Source organism: Buteo buteo, chromosome 13, assembly GCF_964188355.1.
Source record: "Buteo buteo chromosome 13, bButBut1.hap1.1, whole genome shotgun sequence".
Classification (NCBI taxonomy): domain Eukaryota; kingdom Metazoa; phylum Chordata; class Aves; order Accipitriformes; family Accipitridae; genus Buteo; species Buteo buteo.
Genome location: NC_134183.1, coordinates 27,527,869 through 27,546,327, shown reverse-complemented (window position 1 = coordinate 27,546,327; position 18,459 = coordinate 27,527,869). Strand labels below are relative to the sequence as shown.

Below are 18,459 nucleotides of genomic sequence, written 5' to 3'. Positions count from 1 at the left end.
ATGGTCTACAGGGACCTGCAGGTGCTCAGTGCCTCTAAAAAAACAACAAAAATCAGGCAAATTGTCTTTAAAAACCAAACATAGTAAGATTCAGTTAACAAGTATCACAGTATATTAAACACTATACTGTTAAAGGCTGGTGGGATTTAAAAGTTCCTTTTTACAGCTTTTGTAAGCATACAATGTTACTAAAAATGACTTACTAGGATAGAGAAGCTAAACAGACATAGGAATGTTCCTGAACACACAGTTTTAAATTATGCATTGCGATCCAAGCGTACATCAATTTCTCTGCCACTGATTTTTATGCCGTTCATTATCCTACAGGCCTTTTCAGCAGATTCTGGTGAGTCAAATCTGACTGTTCCACAGCCCTTTGATTTTCCATTCTCCATTTTTATTTCTGCAAACATTACATGACCTGAATAAATAAGTTAAACAGCAGTTATTTCAAGTCTTCAGTGCACTAACAACTTAAAGAACTCATCAGAAGTGATAAAAAAGCATTTTTAAATATGATCTAGGGGGACATATGATAATATCAGCACTTTCAGACTGATGGTATATTCACTCATTCAGGAAAGGTGACAGGGCAAAACAGCAGTGAAGAATCCAAATTAAGATCCACTGTTTCAGATCTTTCCTTTACACTAGTGTAAAATGAAGTGTGCCTGTATTTGACCTCAGGTTTGAAACAAAATGCCCTATAAGGCTAAGGGAAAGTTTTGTGTTTCATTTACCAATGCTGCCAGAAGTGTGACCACTGACAGGCATTAACTGTATTATAGTTCAATCCAGTCCACCATGTTCATCACAGCAACATATCAAGCAATCACAACAATCAAGCAATTTTGTAAATAAGCTGCAGAGCAAACTTAGAGCCTTTAAAACAGTAAAGTTACCAGGTTAGGAGTGGTGGAAAAGTAGCATGCACTATTCAATTCCTGCAGTGTTTTCTTGAGGTTCTCAACTGATGAGGCAACATTTTTATTTAAGTATCTTGGTACCTCAGAGAATGTTCAGTGCCTGGAGCTAATGAGTTTTTGCTTATGGTACGTTGTAGCACACCACTCCTGAGCCCCCAAATGCCACTAGGAACAAGAAACTTTTCCCTAAAATACATAGGTTTTTATTTTTAAATACCATATAATAGGAGACTGGACTTTCATTGAAAGAAATTGAACACATGGAGACATGGTCTTTATATTTCCTTACAATATGGGCATGAATACAGTCTGTTGCTAATATTTGTGCTTATAATTCTTAAAAACAATTCAAAATAATCCCTACATCTGTTAGTTGCCAAGGAAAAATTCTCAACTATCTGAAAGTTGCCCAGGCAGTTAAGACAAAAAAAAAAAAAAAAAAAAAAAAGAGAGAGAGAACCTGTTTTGCTATATCCTCCAGCTGCAAAAAAAAAAATCTGAACACCTAAAAATTTTTCATTGCTGTACTGCGAGTTCTAATTTATGTCAAATCCGCTAATAGCTGTATGAAGACTGTCTTAGGTATCAGTAGTATGTTTTAAATTATTTGTCTTTTCTGTCTCTCCAAAATAAGAAAAGCTATCCTGTAATTCAGTTAGAGCTTTCCGTTCTGAAAGTGCATTTTCAAAACAAAACAATCATATTTCTACACCCAAGCTTCATTTTTCATTCACTTCTGTGAGAAGACAACTTTTCTGAATTAGATAAAAAGAATTATTGGATATTTGTAGCAATCCTTTATCTTACATAAAAAGGGCCTTTATTTCTTAACATAAAAGTGGAAGCGTTACAGCCTGCAAATATGCTAATCAGGATCATCTATTTGCAAAAAAAACAAATCGCCACTTTGGCAAAATTACTAACTCTGATTTGATGCAGCACCATTTCTGGAAGTAATGCACAACCTGGACAGGCCCAGGCCCCTGCATGCATTTGCCTCAAAATAAATGCTACATTATATACTCTGTGTTGGTCAGAGGATACACAATACCTGCTTCAAAAAAGAAAAAGCTCAAAAAGTAATTTTATTAATGGAATGGGTTAAAGTTTATAGCAGATAAACACTGAGAGCCAACATAACCCATACTGTACCTTGGTCTCATGTGTTATGTCATGCCTAAAAATTATTTATATAACTCAGGAAAGGTGGGGTAAATAAGAAAGATTAGGCTAGCCAGACTCTTCTTAAGGATTACGCAACAACCTTGTCTTCCTCTCCTTATCTAATGAACACCATTTAAAACATGAAGTCGATGGAGCTGAGCAGGGATAAGATTCATATACATACCACATTGACTGAATTTCTCCTTTAGCTTCTGCCAGGTCAAGTCAAAAGGAAGCTAGAATATAAAAGCATTATTAATAACAAAATAGTACAGAGAGAAAAAGAGCATGTCATCAAACATGCACACAAAGTAAGCTCATGGTTTCTATGTATTCAAATGCTTACATTTCTCACAAATATCTGGTTGCCTTTAGAGCCTAATCTCTCTCTCATGCCACTTCCCATTGGGCCAGGCACAAATCCTCGATCGATATCGATGTTCCTGTCCAGGCCTCCACCCATAGCTGGTCCCATTCGATCAAAACCAGAACTCATCCGATCCATCCCCATTCCCATTCCTCCAGCCATACTGTTCATACCACCCATTCCACCACCTACACAGAAAAAGAAAAGTAGGATAAAATAAAAATCTCTTTTTCGTAATAGATGCACAAGAAAAATAAAATAAAAAATTCTTTTGTGTCTGGAGAAAAATAGCTTTAATGAAACTGCTGTAATACAAAACATAACTTCATACATGCACAGTGATTTATCTAGTAGCATGGCTAGTATTTTAAGCCAAAGTATTAGAAGATACATAGTGTCAGTTCTAAAAGTAAAAAACAAACTGCATCAAGCTTAGTCACACCATCTAATGTAGGAAAATGTTGAACACAAGTAAAGAATTAAGATTTAAAGGCTGTACAGTTTAATTAATAAAAATCTGATACTCTGTACCAAAAAGAGATCAAGTAAATAACTGCAGCAATGTTGAGATACAGATAATTTGACCGTATACACTATTGTTTATTTTGCTTCCTGCATTCACATTCAGCTTTACTTAATGCAGCCACACTTAATGACACAATCTTCTGAAGAAAGCATATTTTGCAGAGAACAAATGTTACTGCAAGTACTGTAAAGAGCATGGACTTTCCTACGACACATGCAATGAAATATATTAATGTATATTATATAAAGAACTAAGATCAATGACATTCAAATATCCTATTATAATCTTTCTGGATTCATAATTAAAAAATTAATGTAAAGCAAAACTACCGAGATCATTCATGAGGGACCTTCTCTTTAAGCCTTATGCCTCTCAAGATTGCCAACAGCAAGATTTTAGTTTCTCATCTGCTCTAGCCTGAGGAACTCAGACTTTTGCTGTAATACAAACTCAGTATTGGAGCTTTGCACAAAATTAAACTGAGTGATAATCTGAAATTCAAGGCTGATTTTTTATTTCAATGATGAGAGGTTACTGAAGTTCAACTTCATTAGGTTCACACAAATAACTGTGCCTATTTCTCTTTTTTCTGGAACACAAGTTTACTTGAATCACTTCTTCCTCCAAACCAGGAGTTAAAACCATTTCAAAACTAAGATTAAGGGAAAGACCATATTAGCAAGTTTTCCTCTGAACTTTTATCTCAACAAAACAGCTTCAAAAACTATTAGACTCGCAGTCACATGCAACAAGATTTCTACTTCTTCCAACACTGGCAAGACACTACACTACAACAAAATCATCCGATACAATTACATGTACACCGTATCGTTACATTGCCTATGCATTTACATTCTATTGAAACAAGTTAACCTACTCATTCCAGATCTTACTGGGCCCATGCTAGGCGCTCCCATTCCTCCTGCAAAAACACCAATCATTGCACCACCTAAACAGAAAAAAAAAAGTGACATACACTGAAAACACCAGTTAGTGACAACAGCAGCAAAGCACACACTGATGAAGTGCACTGATCTCATTGTTACCTGGCAATTCTTTTCTACAGAATACTTTAACATGTGCCTTTATTATTCAAACTAAATAGGAAACATCCAGTAAGTAACATTAGTTCCTCCTTCTTTATTATGGGATTTAAGCTGCTCTGATTTCTTTCTAGCTCTTCTCCCCTCTGACAGTCTACCAGCAGCACAAACATCTTAAAACTAAATGAGCCATTTCTCACATTGGGAAGAACAGCCTCAAAACTGAAGGGTTCATCTTATTTGCCCTAGTTTTTCCCATTTTTAAGAAACCAATGTAAAAGCTAGGAGCAGCTCTCCCAATGTCTGTCTTTACTGCATATGAAGAGTGAATTGATGGAATTTAGTGAGAAAGAAAGGGAATTGATACTTAATAAAAGCTATTTGCCAGAACCATGGAATCTCCAGAATGGTATCAGAGACTGATTCTGGAGTGCAGTAAAAAGAATTCTTTTCACTGAAGTGCTAATATTCAGGAAAGTAATCCCAAAGGAGCTTCTAGAATTGCAGAAGCTCAAAAGAACTACATTCCTGTCACTGCAGAACAGAGTGGAACTGTCAGCTGCATTTTTCTTGCTCGATTTTCATATCTAAAGGAAACAGCTCAGTTTTTACTTATGGCAAAATAGATCAATAACTGTCGTCTTTAGGCTAGATGCCATTGTTTTAATATCTAAAAAAAGGTCACTGCTCAGTCTTCCATTAGATGTGTTTTCTCCACATGGTTGAAAACAGCAACAATTGTTCCCTGCCAGTCTCTTGTGGGAAATATTTGTCTCCTCTTAGACAACAGACTGTCATAGCCATACCAAGACCTCAAAACATATGGACTAGCCTGTTTAAAAAAAACTACTGATTTTCAATACCAGCGGGATTACTCCCGGTACTTCAGCCAACAGTTTGCATACGAGGAAGATCTTAATACTTATTCATTAGGCCAGAGAGGGTCTTGCAGCGAAACACTAAGTCAAATTTTGAGATTGCTGTCAACATGACTGGCTTTTTACCCTTAAAAAGGATTGTAGGGGAAAAAAAAAATCCCCACTTTCACAGAGCTAGAAAACCGTAGTTGTTTGTGAGTGCATCCCAGTTACATCCACTCTCTTCTAAAAGGGGGAAAAAAAAAGTCTCCCCAACAACGTAACATGCACTTCAAAAAAAGGAAAAAAAAAAACCCAACAAAAACAAAACAACAAAACAAACAGAAAAAATCCCCAAACCACCCAAAACAAGACCAAAAAAACAACCTGAAAGCTCAAATAATCCTAATAAGTAAGATTTCAGCTATTTCTGACCTTAGAGACATCCTTTACCTGTACTTCTTCCCCCACTGGCTTTTCACCAACAAAAAATTATATGCTCAGAGATGCTCTATGACACAACCTTTGATTTTTTGGATACTGCAAAATTTTGGCAATTTAAATGGCAACTCCAACAATTCTGCTGCAAATCAAACATCCTCATTTTCACTAATTGATGCCATAGCCCATTCAAAGACTGTCTCAAGTTACCCTCCTTGAAACTGGCAGAGTACTAAAGCCAAATGTAGTCACAGCATTTCCTTTTAAGATACCATTAACCTAAATATTGTAATCGGAGTACACCAAGGTCTTCCCTGATTAAACACAACATCTGTTAACTACTATATTTGTAAATCCCTACAATTTCCTTCCATTATTTAAGGATAAGTTGGGAAACCCTTATCTTGGTTCTCAGAACAGTATTAAAATTGTAAGATTGCTAACAGGTTATAAGCTGAAGCTTGCTGGATCTACTGAATGATTCCCACATCAGTTTCTCACAGTGGCCATGATCATGTATTTCAAAACCAATGTGTGTTACCAGAAGACTTGGAAGTCTATTGGTTGCATGAACATTTATAACTGAAGTGGCTTTGGATTTTCACTCAAGAAACAGATGTTTAGCCTATGTTGCAAGTAGACATAGTGAAAGCATACACTTGATTTCCAAGATGTTAATTCCAAGACATTAAGACTAACTCACTCAGCTGACAACCTTATTGCATTCTTATCACTTCTAGACAACTACCAGTGCTCGAAGAGAAGCACAAGAGTTATCCTTTGTTATGACTTGCCCAAATTGAAGAAAAAAAAAAAGGAAAGAAAAAAATTCAACTTTTAGACCAGATGAACCTTATGCTCTTAGCAGCTCTTCTCTTTCACAGTGGGGAATTAAGGGAGGGGGAAAGGGAGAAAAACAGGGAGGAGGAGGAAGAAAACCTGTCTCCTGTAATGCATTCATCCCAGTAACAGTATGGTAACAAAGTGCAAGAAGGCTCTACTGCTAAGCACCTCCAGGCCTCTTAAGACAGAGGATTATTTCATTTGAGGGAACCCGAAAGTAATAAAATGAACTTTGTCAACAAGACATCATCTATAAATAAAACAAAGCTGGCTCAGTTACAGAAAAGGCCAATAAATCCCTTTGAGCTGCCTGAGCTCAGAATGCAGGAAGAAAACAGAGGGCACCAAAATTCACCGTTCCTATCCAACATTACCTTATTTGCAGTAAAAACAGTTTTCCAGCATGCATTTGCAAAAGCAGGCTCCTGGGCAGCTTGTTCAGGATTACCAGAAGCATATACTTTAATACCAAAAAGACTTAATACCTTACAAAGTTAACAGTATTAAGCTAAAAGCTTTCCTCAAACTGCTATTTTGTTTATATGTTACAGATGGAAAAAAACACCCACACTTTAACCTCGGTCCTAAGCACTGGCTATAATAAATGCTCAGAATACATCCTTATAGTAATGACTGGGGGAGAGGGGACAAAGGAAGATGACCAAATGAAACCAGGTCTCCTCTTCTTTTAGTGTAAGTCTTCCAATACTATGTTGCAATTTGCCACAGGAAATTTAACAGTTACCATACCCATCCTTCCAAAAGAATCTCCAAAACCACGGTTCAATGCCACATCACCCCGACCAAAATCTCTGTCCATGTTTCCTCCCATTCCACCACGGAACATTTCTACAGAGAACAAAGCAAAAAACCAGAAATATTCTGTTATATACATTTAGGTTGATGTTCATACAACACTTGTTTCACAGATGCTTGTTTAAATAGAAGTAGGTTTAACGCACACATCAGACACACCTATTAAATACTTAACTCCCACACCAGTTCCTATGCCTTCATTCATGCCACTGACTGTATTTCCTTTGAACCCATCTACATTACCCATCCCTAAAGTAAGAGCTTTTAATAAATAAGCATTAGCAAACTTACTAAGTGTACGGGAACAGTGTTTACCTACCTCCCATTCGGCTGACTCCAAATCCTCCCATATTAGGCATTCCTTCCATTCCACGAAATCCAGGAAGTCCTGTAAAATAAGGAAGAGTGTTTTCTATATAATATTAAAAAAAATACTTAATGCAAAGAACTTCACTGCACATACCGCCTCCCATTCTATTCATTCCGCCAAATCCTGGACCGTCTATTCCCATACCTTTAAACCAAAAAGACAAACACCATTTAGAAGACAGGTAAGATCCTAAGGGATTTAGGAAACACAAAGACAGTTAACATCTCAAAAGCACATTACACAAGGCTTGCTTTGTCAAGAGTATGTCAATCTTCCAAACACAGAAATGACAATTTTAAACCTAAAGCTCTGTAAAACTTACAAATGAAGAACAGAGATTTACCTCCTGGACCCATGCTCCCCATTCCACCACCCATGCTCAATTGTGTTGCACTGATGGGCTGTCCACCTGGTCCAAGTCCCATACCAATGCCACCAAGACCACCTTGAAAACAAAAAGAAGTATCACCAGGAGGAAGATTTTCTCCTGTTATCATGAAGAGACTACAGTAAGCAAAAGTACTACTAAGCTGTTCCAAGACTCTATATCAACATATATTAAGTGCAAGGAGTAGAAAACAAGAGTGTGCACTCACGAGGTAATTGTGAGGTTTTGCTGTCTGCAACACGGAAATCTTCATGAGGAATTGATTTGTCATCCTGATAAAAAACAAGGATGTTATGCTATGATCCTTTCAATGTTTTGGCAGAGACTTTTAAGGTAGAAAGGAATGTAAGCAACTTACCATTTTTACATGCATGGGCCTATCAAACAGGAATTGTCCATTGAACATAGCTGAAGAGATGCAAGTCAAGGAATCCAACTACAGAAGACAATTTATTTCAGAAGAATCACTGTAATAACTTATTTTATTTCTGTATCATTTTTAGGAGTCTTATCTTTCCTTACCTAATCTTCAGAATGCCAATTCAAAGGCCAAAAGAAACTATACAAGCTGTTAGGTATATAAAAGTTAGTTTCACACATCACATTCCCACATATTTTAAGCTTGTTCAACATTATCAGGAACACCTTTTTAGACTCTAGCAGTAAAATCAGTCACTATTAAAAATGTAATCTGCACAGTATTACACTCTAGTCCCTATATACTAGCTACAAGACAAATAAGCTCCACTTGCAAAACTACGCTATCAATCAGAGGCCATTCAAGGCTGAACTATATTTGATCAATTATTTTTCAAAACCAAGGATACATATTGCTTGAACAGCTTCAATCGCTTGTTCAAAGGTAACTGTTCCCATTCCTCGACTCTTGCCATCTTTATCTTCTTTGATGTCTGCACGCTTTACGGTTCCAGCAATGCTGAATACCTCCTTCAGTTTCTTCCAGCCAACTTTAAAGTCAAGCTTACACACAGAAATACATTAGTGATTTCAGTGCACATTTCTGTTCTGCCATTACATTTGGAAGAGATTTTCTAGATTGTTGTAACTCTTCAGCTTCACAAAAAGCTTGATATATGTAAATAGCCAGGATTTTGTAATATACACACACTGCAACCAAGTACAAAAATGTCAACTAAAAACAACAATTTATACTGCTTATATATATTTTACTTTAATTAACATATTAACATTGAGAAATGGATGGGTTCTTGTTAAGAGCAGCTGTATTCCCACAAATGCCCTTGCAGACATAGTAGTCTTTTGTGCAAATACAGAACTTATGAAGTACTTCCAACAAATGTTAACAGTTTAATTTAGTCTAAAGTAACTAGCAAGATAAACTGAAGTGTATATTTAATTAAAAAAAGAAATGCAATTGGAAATAGATAGCAAAAAGATGTATTATTTTTTTGAATCACCAGATGACTGTGCAATAATTAAAAGTGCCTGTCAGCTTCAAGAGTTTAACATATCTTTCATGTCCAAAATCTGAATACATAGCCAGCATTTTTAGTTGAATATACTGTGAACTAACATTTCCTATTTCCTCTTTATATAAAAACTGAATTATGCAGTAATACAAGATGTTTTACAAAGATCAAATATTACAGTTACAAAATACAGTTTTAAACTTACATTAGCAACAAAAATAGTGGACCCAAGCCTGCCTGCCTGCAAGTTACTGATAACCTCAGGAGGAATGTTTGGATTATTGAGAATAGAAGGTGGTAAATTCATTATTCCAGGTGCCACATCAGGTCCATGTCCTCCTGCAAATTGTCCTCCTACACGCTGCAATGCCCTACGAGCATGTTCACCTTCAGGGTCCTGAAACACGGGCAAAAATAAAGCCAACTTAATCATCAAGAGGACTGGCAACAAACAAAAAGGTACTATTTGAAATTCTACATAAACCCATCAAAATTATCAACTAATATCCTTGTCCATGTCAGAGGGATCAAGAACTGAATTAGCATGGAGACCTAATTCCCTCACCTCTAGAGGTGGGTCCTTTCAGATGAGGGTTGAGGCATATTGGCAAAGCACTTGTTGAGGAAGCGTGCACTGCCACTTCACATGCTGTACCTAGCCTATGGACAAGTAGAAAAGATTTCAATCTAAAGGACTGTCAGTCTAGCACCTTCTTCCAAGAACTGAATTAATTTAATTTAATTTTTTTACTTATTTATTAATACCATTATTAAAGTTGTAACAGGACAAAAAGAACTGCATCAGACACTGTCACATACTACAAAACTACAACAGAAATGTTGACATTAATTTCACTTTCCAGTCAGCAAGAGTTCTCTACTTCCAGCCCCATTTTTGCACATATGTAGTGGTCTGATACTCAGCTCATTCTGCCTCATATTTTGAAGCAGGTAAGCAATGTAAACATAGAATCATTTAGGTTGGAAAAGACCTGATGACACTAAGGTAAGAATATGAAGTTAAAGGTTTTTTAAAGAAAAACAGTATTAGATTATTTTGATGTTAGGACACACTTTCTGAGTTCAGCTGGCATAGTATCAAGACCTTCTGCAAGCCAACAGGCATTTTAGCCCATTGAGAAAGTGTCATAAAAAATTAAACTGGAAATTACACAACTAAGATGCTCTAAACACTGTATTGTCATCTCAGCAGTTATAGTATCTTCACTATTTCAAAATAAAAACAGCAGCAATAACCATACCTCTTTAATATTCAGGGGTCTTCCACTAAGATCATATTTGTTCATAGTTTCTAATGCTTTCTTAACAAATTCTTCATCTTTGAATTCAACGACACTTAGAGGGAACAAAACATTTAGAGTATTAAAATAAAGTTTAAAATGTTAAAATTAACAGAATGTTTGGATAGTAATGTGTTTCTACAGACATAGAAAAAGAAACTTACCCACAACCCTACATCCATGATGATTTGTCATCATATGTAAAGAGAAAAATAAAAAAAAAGTCAATCAGCACATATGATAGAGCATTTAAGATTCCAGTTAAAGATCCCAGCTCACTGTTAAATAACTATTCAAGTTATTTTCAGCTTCAAAATCCATAATATATGCTCTTTACTGGTAGGCAAGCTGAATTTCTCCTACTTTCTCCACATACATACCTTTCAAATGCAAGAGAATATATTATCTTTTATTCTCTTTGAGCCAAACCAGAATTAGAAAAATGCCACACAGATCCATGTAAGGACAACTGGGGAGAGGAGGTGGGGCGGAAAGGGTGGAAAGAAAAAAAAAAAAACCAACCAAAAAACAAAAACATAACCAAAAACCAATCAAGACACTCATCGTGTCATTAAAAGCTGCCCACTGACTACAAAATTCAAATCTACCTACATCAAGTATACCAGTACAATGAACAAGGAGTCTACATACCTCTTCAGTATTACTAGCATAATTGAGAAATTACTTTGTAAGAAAATAACCTTATTGACTGCACCAGAATCCTTCTAATAAAGCAAAGAGTTGAGGATTGCTTTAAGTAAAGCAAAGCTAACAGCATGTTTTAGTTTTAACAAGCGTTAAAGAAAGTAATTTACAACAATTAATACAACCTCAGTTAAGACTCAAACCTGCATTTCTCATGTTCTCACTGCAGGTTCAGAGCTACTATTGGCCAAACTTTTGACTACTTTTAAGAAGACAAAGGAGCTTTAACAATCTTCACTCTTAGTGCCTCATTGCTGGCACTCTGTTGGCTACCAACCATATCCATCCATTTAGTTTTAAGAAAGCAAATACATTAATCCAGTGTTTAGAGTACCAACCCTGCAAAGCTGTCAAATCAGGCAATTCAAACAGTATATTCTTAACTAATGTTTTATACTCATTTGCCCTAAGCAGAGAATACTATGCTAACAAAATTTAAATAAAATCAGTGGTTTATTGAACGTCCTTTATATGAAACAAATTTGTACCAAAACAAAGATGTTGGCTAAAAAGAAGAATTAAGTAAATGCCACTTGTTAACGTTTACAGAAGTATTTTGTCCTTTACAGCCAGCTAGTTTGAGTTGCATGAAAGGGTCAGACTACTTCTAATACAAAATCCTCAAGGCCATCTTAATGAAAATCAGTGTAAAAATGAAACTTACTTTCCAATAACTGGTACAGGTATTATACAAAAATAAAACTGCTGAGGAACTTTTAAACCTCTAGCAGATTGTTGCCCACGGCACTTACCCTTGATTTTCCTTCAGCATCCTTAAACAGCTCCACGTATGTAACCTCACCAACTACATAAGACATACAAAGGGAAAATACCAAGAGACAATGCATTTAAACACCAGTATCTTTCTTTACTGTGCCCCTGTGCACAACTCTACAGAGAAGCACCTATTATTCACCAACAATCAAAACCAGACCAGCGTACCTCCTGTCAAAGGCTATATAATTTAGCTAGTTTTCAGAAATATGCAGCAGCCACATTCTCAAAAGCTAAAAACAAACAACTATATTTAACCTAATTCATACTACAGATCATATTTTGGCCAGTATGATATAGTTGGTGAACAAATTCAGATATACACAGTCCCTTAACCTGACAAATGAAACGTCAACGTTCACTGGAAAGTGTTACATTTATCATCCTACTCACAACACCTGTTTTAAGGTGACTTTCTACCTGAATGTCTTCAATCATAAGTTTGCCTTCAATAATAACCAAATTTACACATCAAATATTTCACAGCAAGCCACTCACTTTCTAAAGTAGGAAGTTTCAGTAAATAAACCAATCAAATAGTCACGTCACCTTACAACAGATAAACCAGCAGTTACAGAAGGGGGGGTTTGGCATTTTTCACAGCCTAAAAGCCAAGTGTGCTTTGCATTACTTTTGAAGAATCAATTTTTTTCAAAGAAAACACAAAACTAACTTTTTACAGAATTCATGTATTAGCATTATTTTACCCCAAACTTAAAATAAAACATTTGGGGTAGTAAGATTACTCTATCAGAACTGCAACAATAGTAACAAGCTTTTAATACAAATCTCCAGACAAACAGTCATGGCAGTAGTGACAATGCAGACAAAGTTAATTCCACAGCCAGATTCCACCAAAGAAATACAAAACAACTTTTGAAAGACGTCCTTTATTATTCATGTTAACACACTAAATGTGTTGCTTAAATACAATAGCCCTTAAAAAAAAACTACAAAGACTACAACTAGACAAAACACAATCTCTTTAAGAAGTCATGAGGTCATGCATATACTCTCTACTGTCACACTAGAATGGCAGAAGATTGTAAGCACTTCATTTACCCATCCTACCCTGCAATGCAATTGTCTCAGATGAAAGAGGAGGAAGGGAGATAGATGTACCAAGTAAAGGCCAAAAAAACCAAAAAGAAGTCAAATCAAATCTGTGTGGCTCAAAGGACATATACATTGCATTTAAGTTCTACCCCTTTCTATGTGGAGTGTATTATAAGGAATAAGTTACCTTTCTCTCTCATAAGATCTTTAATAGCTTGCCACTTCATGTCATATGGGATGTTGCTAATAAAAACTCTATTACGATTAATAGCCTTCTTCTCTCCAGTGCCTGCATTCTTGTCCTTTGAATAGGGGTGGAATCTATTCTTGTTTCCAAGAGAAGGGATTGCCTTCGGTTTTGCAACGTACTTCTCTTTCACAAGTGCTTTCTCATCTTTTGCTGTCTCATCATTATCCCTACATTAAAAAACAAACAAACAAAAAAAACACCAAACAAAAAAATATTAGTCTTGTGTTGGATCACTAGACTATTATACCTCCTATATATAACTGTATACCTCCTATGCTATTAGAACCCAAATGCTGCTTTTCAAATTAGGAAAAATAAACTCATGTTACCAGTCTAATGCCAAAACAAGTTGTCTTATCTAGAACAAAAATAATATTATAATAGATTTATTCACTACTGTAAGTAAAGAAAGCACATATTGCTACTCCAGTTGCACTCCACTGCCACTATGTCTGTTAAGATTCAGCAAGGTGGTACTATGAAACGACTACAAATATCAAAATACGACGACTCAGCTGAAAAATAAGCTACAGCATCCATGCTTTGGTGCTTCAATAATTTTCACATCAGACTTGCCTAAGTTACATGATATTCACCACAGAAGTGAGCGCTGAAATGGTCTAACTTATGGAACAGCCTGGTATACTTCATTCAGTGTAATAATAATATACAAAAATCAACTCTAATAGGTTGTAAATCAAGTTACATTTTATTTACCACATAAATTATTTTTATTCACAATTTATGCCAGACTGCTTTTAGACAGAAATTAAAATTCAATTAAGAACAACAAATGCTCTTTCACTGCTTAACACTACTAGAGTCTGAAAACTTGCTAAATGCATAGGAAATAGCTGCATTAAGACATGCTCTGCATCTAAGACTAATTAAGTCACCAGGTATCATCCACTAGAAACAACAACAAAATAGACTTCTGGCCCTCACTCTTTCCAAAATTTAGCAACAGCAGCTGCTCTCCTTTTAAAATCTTTTATTTTTAGATAAAAATGCGGGGAAAATTTGCTTCCTCTCTTTTAAAGCAGATCAAATCTCAACTTTGATAAAACTATACACTTTGAACAGAATTAGATGAAATATCAAAAACTCTTTAGCACTCTTGATAGTGTTACTATCACAAGGTGATTTAGCATGCTAACAGAGGATTAAGGTGCCTGAATTGTTGCTTTAAAAAAGGTGAACCGCTGAACTGGAAGAATCAACTGAAGTGATAAACCCACACAAATGTGATCCACTGAACAGATGCTACTTAGAGATACACATCAATGTCAAGTTCAAATCTCACCACAGTTAATGAGAAACTTTAAAAGTATTTTACACAAATGTTTATTTTAGTTAGAACAATTACAAGGAAACATCCTACAGGACTGTCAAAAGTGATTGATAGTGAACCCTCCTTCTTAAACTACTTTGCTATCTTTACAATTTTTCCTACATTTCAGAAAGCTTAGTTTTTATCTCATTTTGACTCTTTGGAAGGTTTCTGGTGTAAAATTGGCCAAAACAGGTATTTCAGTTTTACAACCACAACATATGTCAAGATCACTGATTTTGAGTAATTGAAATTAGTATTTTCAGCTCTCTGCATAGTTATTAACAAAACAGCGAGTAAGTGGCAGTCTTACACTCAAGAGCACGTGCAAGTAGCCTTTCAGGAAGCAAAACGTATTATCTACTCAAGCATGGGCACTCTTCAGGGAGGAATAAATTAAAATACATCCATATTTCTCCCATGACTTTTTCCCAAATTTTGAAGTACTGATATGATATGAACTTCACAGTCCTTGTGTTTACAAGTGGATTAAAAGAAGATTAGCAACTGGACACTCCTCTGGGCTAAGTATTTGTAAAATTTAAAACATTTAGAGTTATCTCGTTTGAGCATCCTCCAGCTTCCCTCTGCATCATCCCTCCTCCACACCATCCTGTCTGTTCTGGCAATATCATTCTTCTGTGGCTGTGTAATGAAGTGAAATGGAGGGAACAATGTAGGGAACTGGAGGGAGAGGGCAGGGAAAGAGCAGAGTATCAGGTTTTCCAGTCAGATCAGTTCCTTCCAATCCAGTCCCATTTGTGAATGCAAAACTCCTGCCCAATGAGACCCCCACTAAAAATCCAAGTTCTTCCTTAAGTTTTAAGATTAGAGCAATGGATTCTCTTTAGCCTTTTAAGCTCTTTTCTGCTTAAAGGATTATGGAACAGCCCCTGGGTGCTCAGTGTAGTGCACAGGAAGAGCCAGGTCTCCGCATATGGAATCCACAGGCTCTAGAAGACCTGGCTGTACAAACCAGTAAAGAGCACAGAGGATGTGAGTCTGACATACTCTTAAATCTGGGAACAAGAAGACACTTCACTTAGTCTGGGGATCACAGTCAGTCTCCTGAAAATAGAGGATTAATTAAAAAAACATCCTTCTTGCAAAACTCATCTGCCAAAACCAACACAGGCCAGTGAACAAGCTGGAGGCAGAGATCCTTTTGTAGATGTAGCTCTTACCCCCCTCCTTCAATATTAAAAATCATTTCAGTCAAATAATACATTCAAAGCAATGCCACATTAGTCACCTACAGATCACAGAAAAGACAGTCTCATAAATTAGGAACCGACATTTCCTTGGGGTAAAACCAATAGTAATTTCTACTCTTTAGCTTTTGTATGAACTGATCATTTGATACATTTAACTAATATTTGCATGTGAAATCACTAGCAGATTTCTAGGGTTGAAAAAGAGGTGTCTGCAATAATTTCTTAAAAAACAGCACGTCCTCATTGATTAGAAAGAGCAATTTTTACCTTTTGAAAAATAATGCCTTTGAACTTCTGTAAAGTTTTGGAAACAAAAGACAAGTTTTCCATATACAAAACTAGAAGCCTAAAAAATAAGCACAAGATAAATCAACATGAAAGCCCTACAAGCTGATTTTTTTTAAACAAACTTCTACTCCTCTGCTCACAAGTGTCCATACAAATAAGATGATCAGCAGAGACAGAAATGCAAGAAGTCCACAACGTGCAATTCTAAAGCACATAGATCAGTTTAACTTGATTGCACTGAACGGTTCCACTGCTCAACACAATAAACGTAGGGAAGTGTGGAAGTTGAGACCAGGTTTCCTCTCCAATTTAATCTGAGTGCTAAGCAAACCTGGTTACCAAAATACTTTAAGTAGTACGTTTCACCTGCACACTGACTGCTTAATCCCTTGTACACGTGTTTTGGGGAAGACTGGAAACTGTATGTGAAAGAAGAAGATTTGAAACTCTGTTACCAAGAACTCTGCATTATTTTCACTTGAAAAGTGAACTTGAAGTTGTGATTTCTACCTTGCAGAATGACTGGGATTTTTCATTTGCTTCTAATTACTTTTGGAGGGAAAAGAAGAAAATTGCTGACATAAGGTGGGATACAGAGAAATTAAGTCATTATTTTAACAGTAGCAACCCCAAAAGGCAATAAAATGTTATATACCTCAAAGGTGCAAAAGGGTCACAATCTTCCTGCGAAAATTCAAACACAATTTCTGTAGTTTAGAAGCTGAGGGCCAGGCTCGGGGGGGGGGGGGGGGGGGGGGGGAACAAAAAAACCACACCACCAAAACAAACTGCTGTTTTATGGTAATGTGAAATTTATAACTATTTCACAGGGAGTCAAGCAGAGGCATGAAGTATGCCTTTATTCCACCAGCTTTATACTGAACTTGAGCCCACGTGCATTTTTTAAACACAACAGTATCAGACCTGGGCTGCTTAGAACATGTCAAAACTTCACAGATCTCAACAGCTTTGATGTACTGCAACGGTGAGACTCCTATCAATTTATCTTCCCTCCAAGATGTGAATGAGATCAGAAGAGATATTGAAATTCCAATGATATGAGGCCAAAACCTAGTCCACGTAAAGAATGACGACCCTCGAAGCCTGACATCAAGAACAACCAAACCCGTAAAAGGTTATTCACGGTATTGTTCTAGAGAGCCGGTACTTCTGGCTCCCTTACACTGTGTTCCTTTCAGGCCAAGAAAAGCGTGTGCACATATGTGGGGGGCTTTGTTTGTATTTAAAAATTAAATCAATACAGGGCTGCCTTACCTCTCCCACGTGAACAAAGATTAGTTCAAAGGCTTGGCAAAACACACCACTACGGTAAGAAGTGGAAACGTAAACAAAACCAGAAGCGATCCAGAACGCCCCTAGAAACGGCGTCCTGTGAGAACCGGCCCGAGCAGAGCCCGTGAGAGCGGCCCGGAGGCTCACGCCGGCGGGGCGGCTGGGGCTCAGCCTCCCGCCCGCCGGCACCTGCAGCTCCCCAGGCAGACGCCCAGCCCTCGGCGGGTCCACCACGAAACTTCACCTTCCCCCGCACCCAAGCCAGGCTTCCTCCGCGCACCCCGCCGGAGCTCACCGCGGCGGGAGATGCCTCCCTCGCCGCCCCACCGCTTCGGCCCCGGCCGCGGCCGCCTCTCACCGCACACCCACCGCCGGCTCCGCGCTCGGGCGGCGCAGCGCCGGGGCGACTCCGTTCCCCGGCGGGGGAGGAGCCCGGCGGGGCGCGGGGGAGGAGGGGGCCGGCCGCCTTTCCCCCCGCCGCGGCCTAGGCGGGCCCGCCGCAGCCCCGCGCTTCCCCGGCCGCGCTGACCCCCCGCCTCCGCCCGGCCCGGCCCTGCACACACATTTTGACGCCATTAGCGCTGCCCCCGCCGCTCTCGGTTGCTGTCGCTGCCGCCGCCTCCTCGTCCCGCGGAGGCTGTTGCGGCGGCTGCTGTTGCGGCGGCGGCTGTTGCTGCTGTGGTTGCTGTTGTTGTGCCGGCGGCTGGCTGCCGCCGGCGGCGGCGGCGGCGGCCTCCTCGGCTCCGCGCTGCGGCGCGGCGGCCGCAGCCTCCGGCTTGTCGTTCTCCGCCATTTCGTAGCCGGGCCGCGGCCCCGCTACCGCTGGGTTTGAAAAGGGCCCGGAGCGCCTCGGCCTCGCCGCGCCGGGCCGGCCAAGTCTCGCGAGAACGGGGCTTGCGGCGGCGGGCGGGCGGGCGGGGGGAGGAGGGGACGCGGGGACGCGCCAGGAGGCTTTACGGGTTGCCATGGCGACGCCGCTGGGCTGCCGGGCCCGCGGGCGCCATGGCCGCCCCGCCGCCGCGGCGGGCGCCTCCCCCTCAGGAGCGGCACAGCGCG

The 18,459-nt window shown here is 38.6% G+C and overlaps 1 protein-coding gene across 1 annotated transcript; it reads right to left on the bottom strand.

Moving 5' to 3' along the window:
- Positions 1–179: 179 nt before the first annotated feature.
- On the bottom strand, positions 180–18,265 carry MYEF2 (myelin expression factor 2). Its single transcript, XM_075045235.1, has 17 exons — positions 17,967–18,265; positions 13,216–13,445; positions 11,951–12,003; positions 10,658–10,665; positions 10,455–10,548; positions 9,398–9,589; positions 8,569–8,722; positions 8,100–8,149; positions 7,950–8,013; positions 7,697–7,798; positions 7,447–7,497; positions 7,303–7,371; positions 6,918–7,016; positions 3,861–3,932; positions 2,437–2,645; positions 2,275–2,326; positions 180–421 (listed from the first exon to the last, which is right to left on the bottom strand). The coding sequence occupies exons 1-17, from the start codon at positions 18,194–18,196 to the stop codon at positions 258–260; spliced, it is 1,893 nt and encodes a 630-aa protein (XP_074901336.1). The 5' UTR covers positions 18,197–18,265; the 3' UTR covers positions 180–257.
- Between the last annotated feature and the right edge of the window lie 194 nt (positions 18,266–18,459).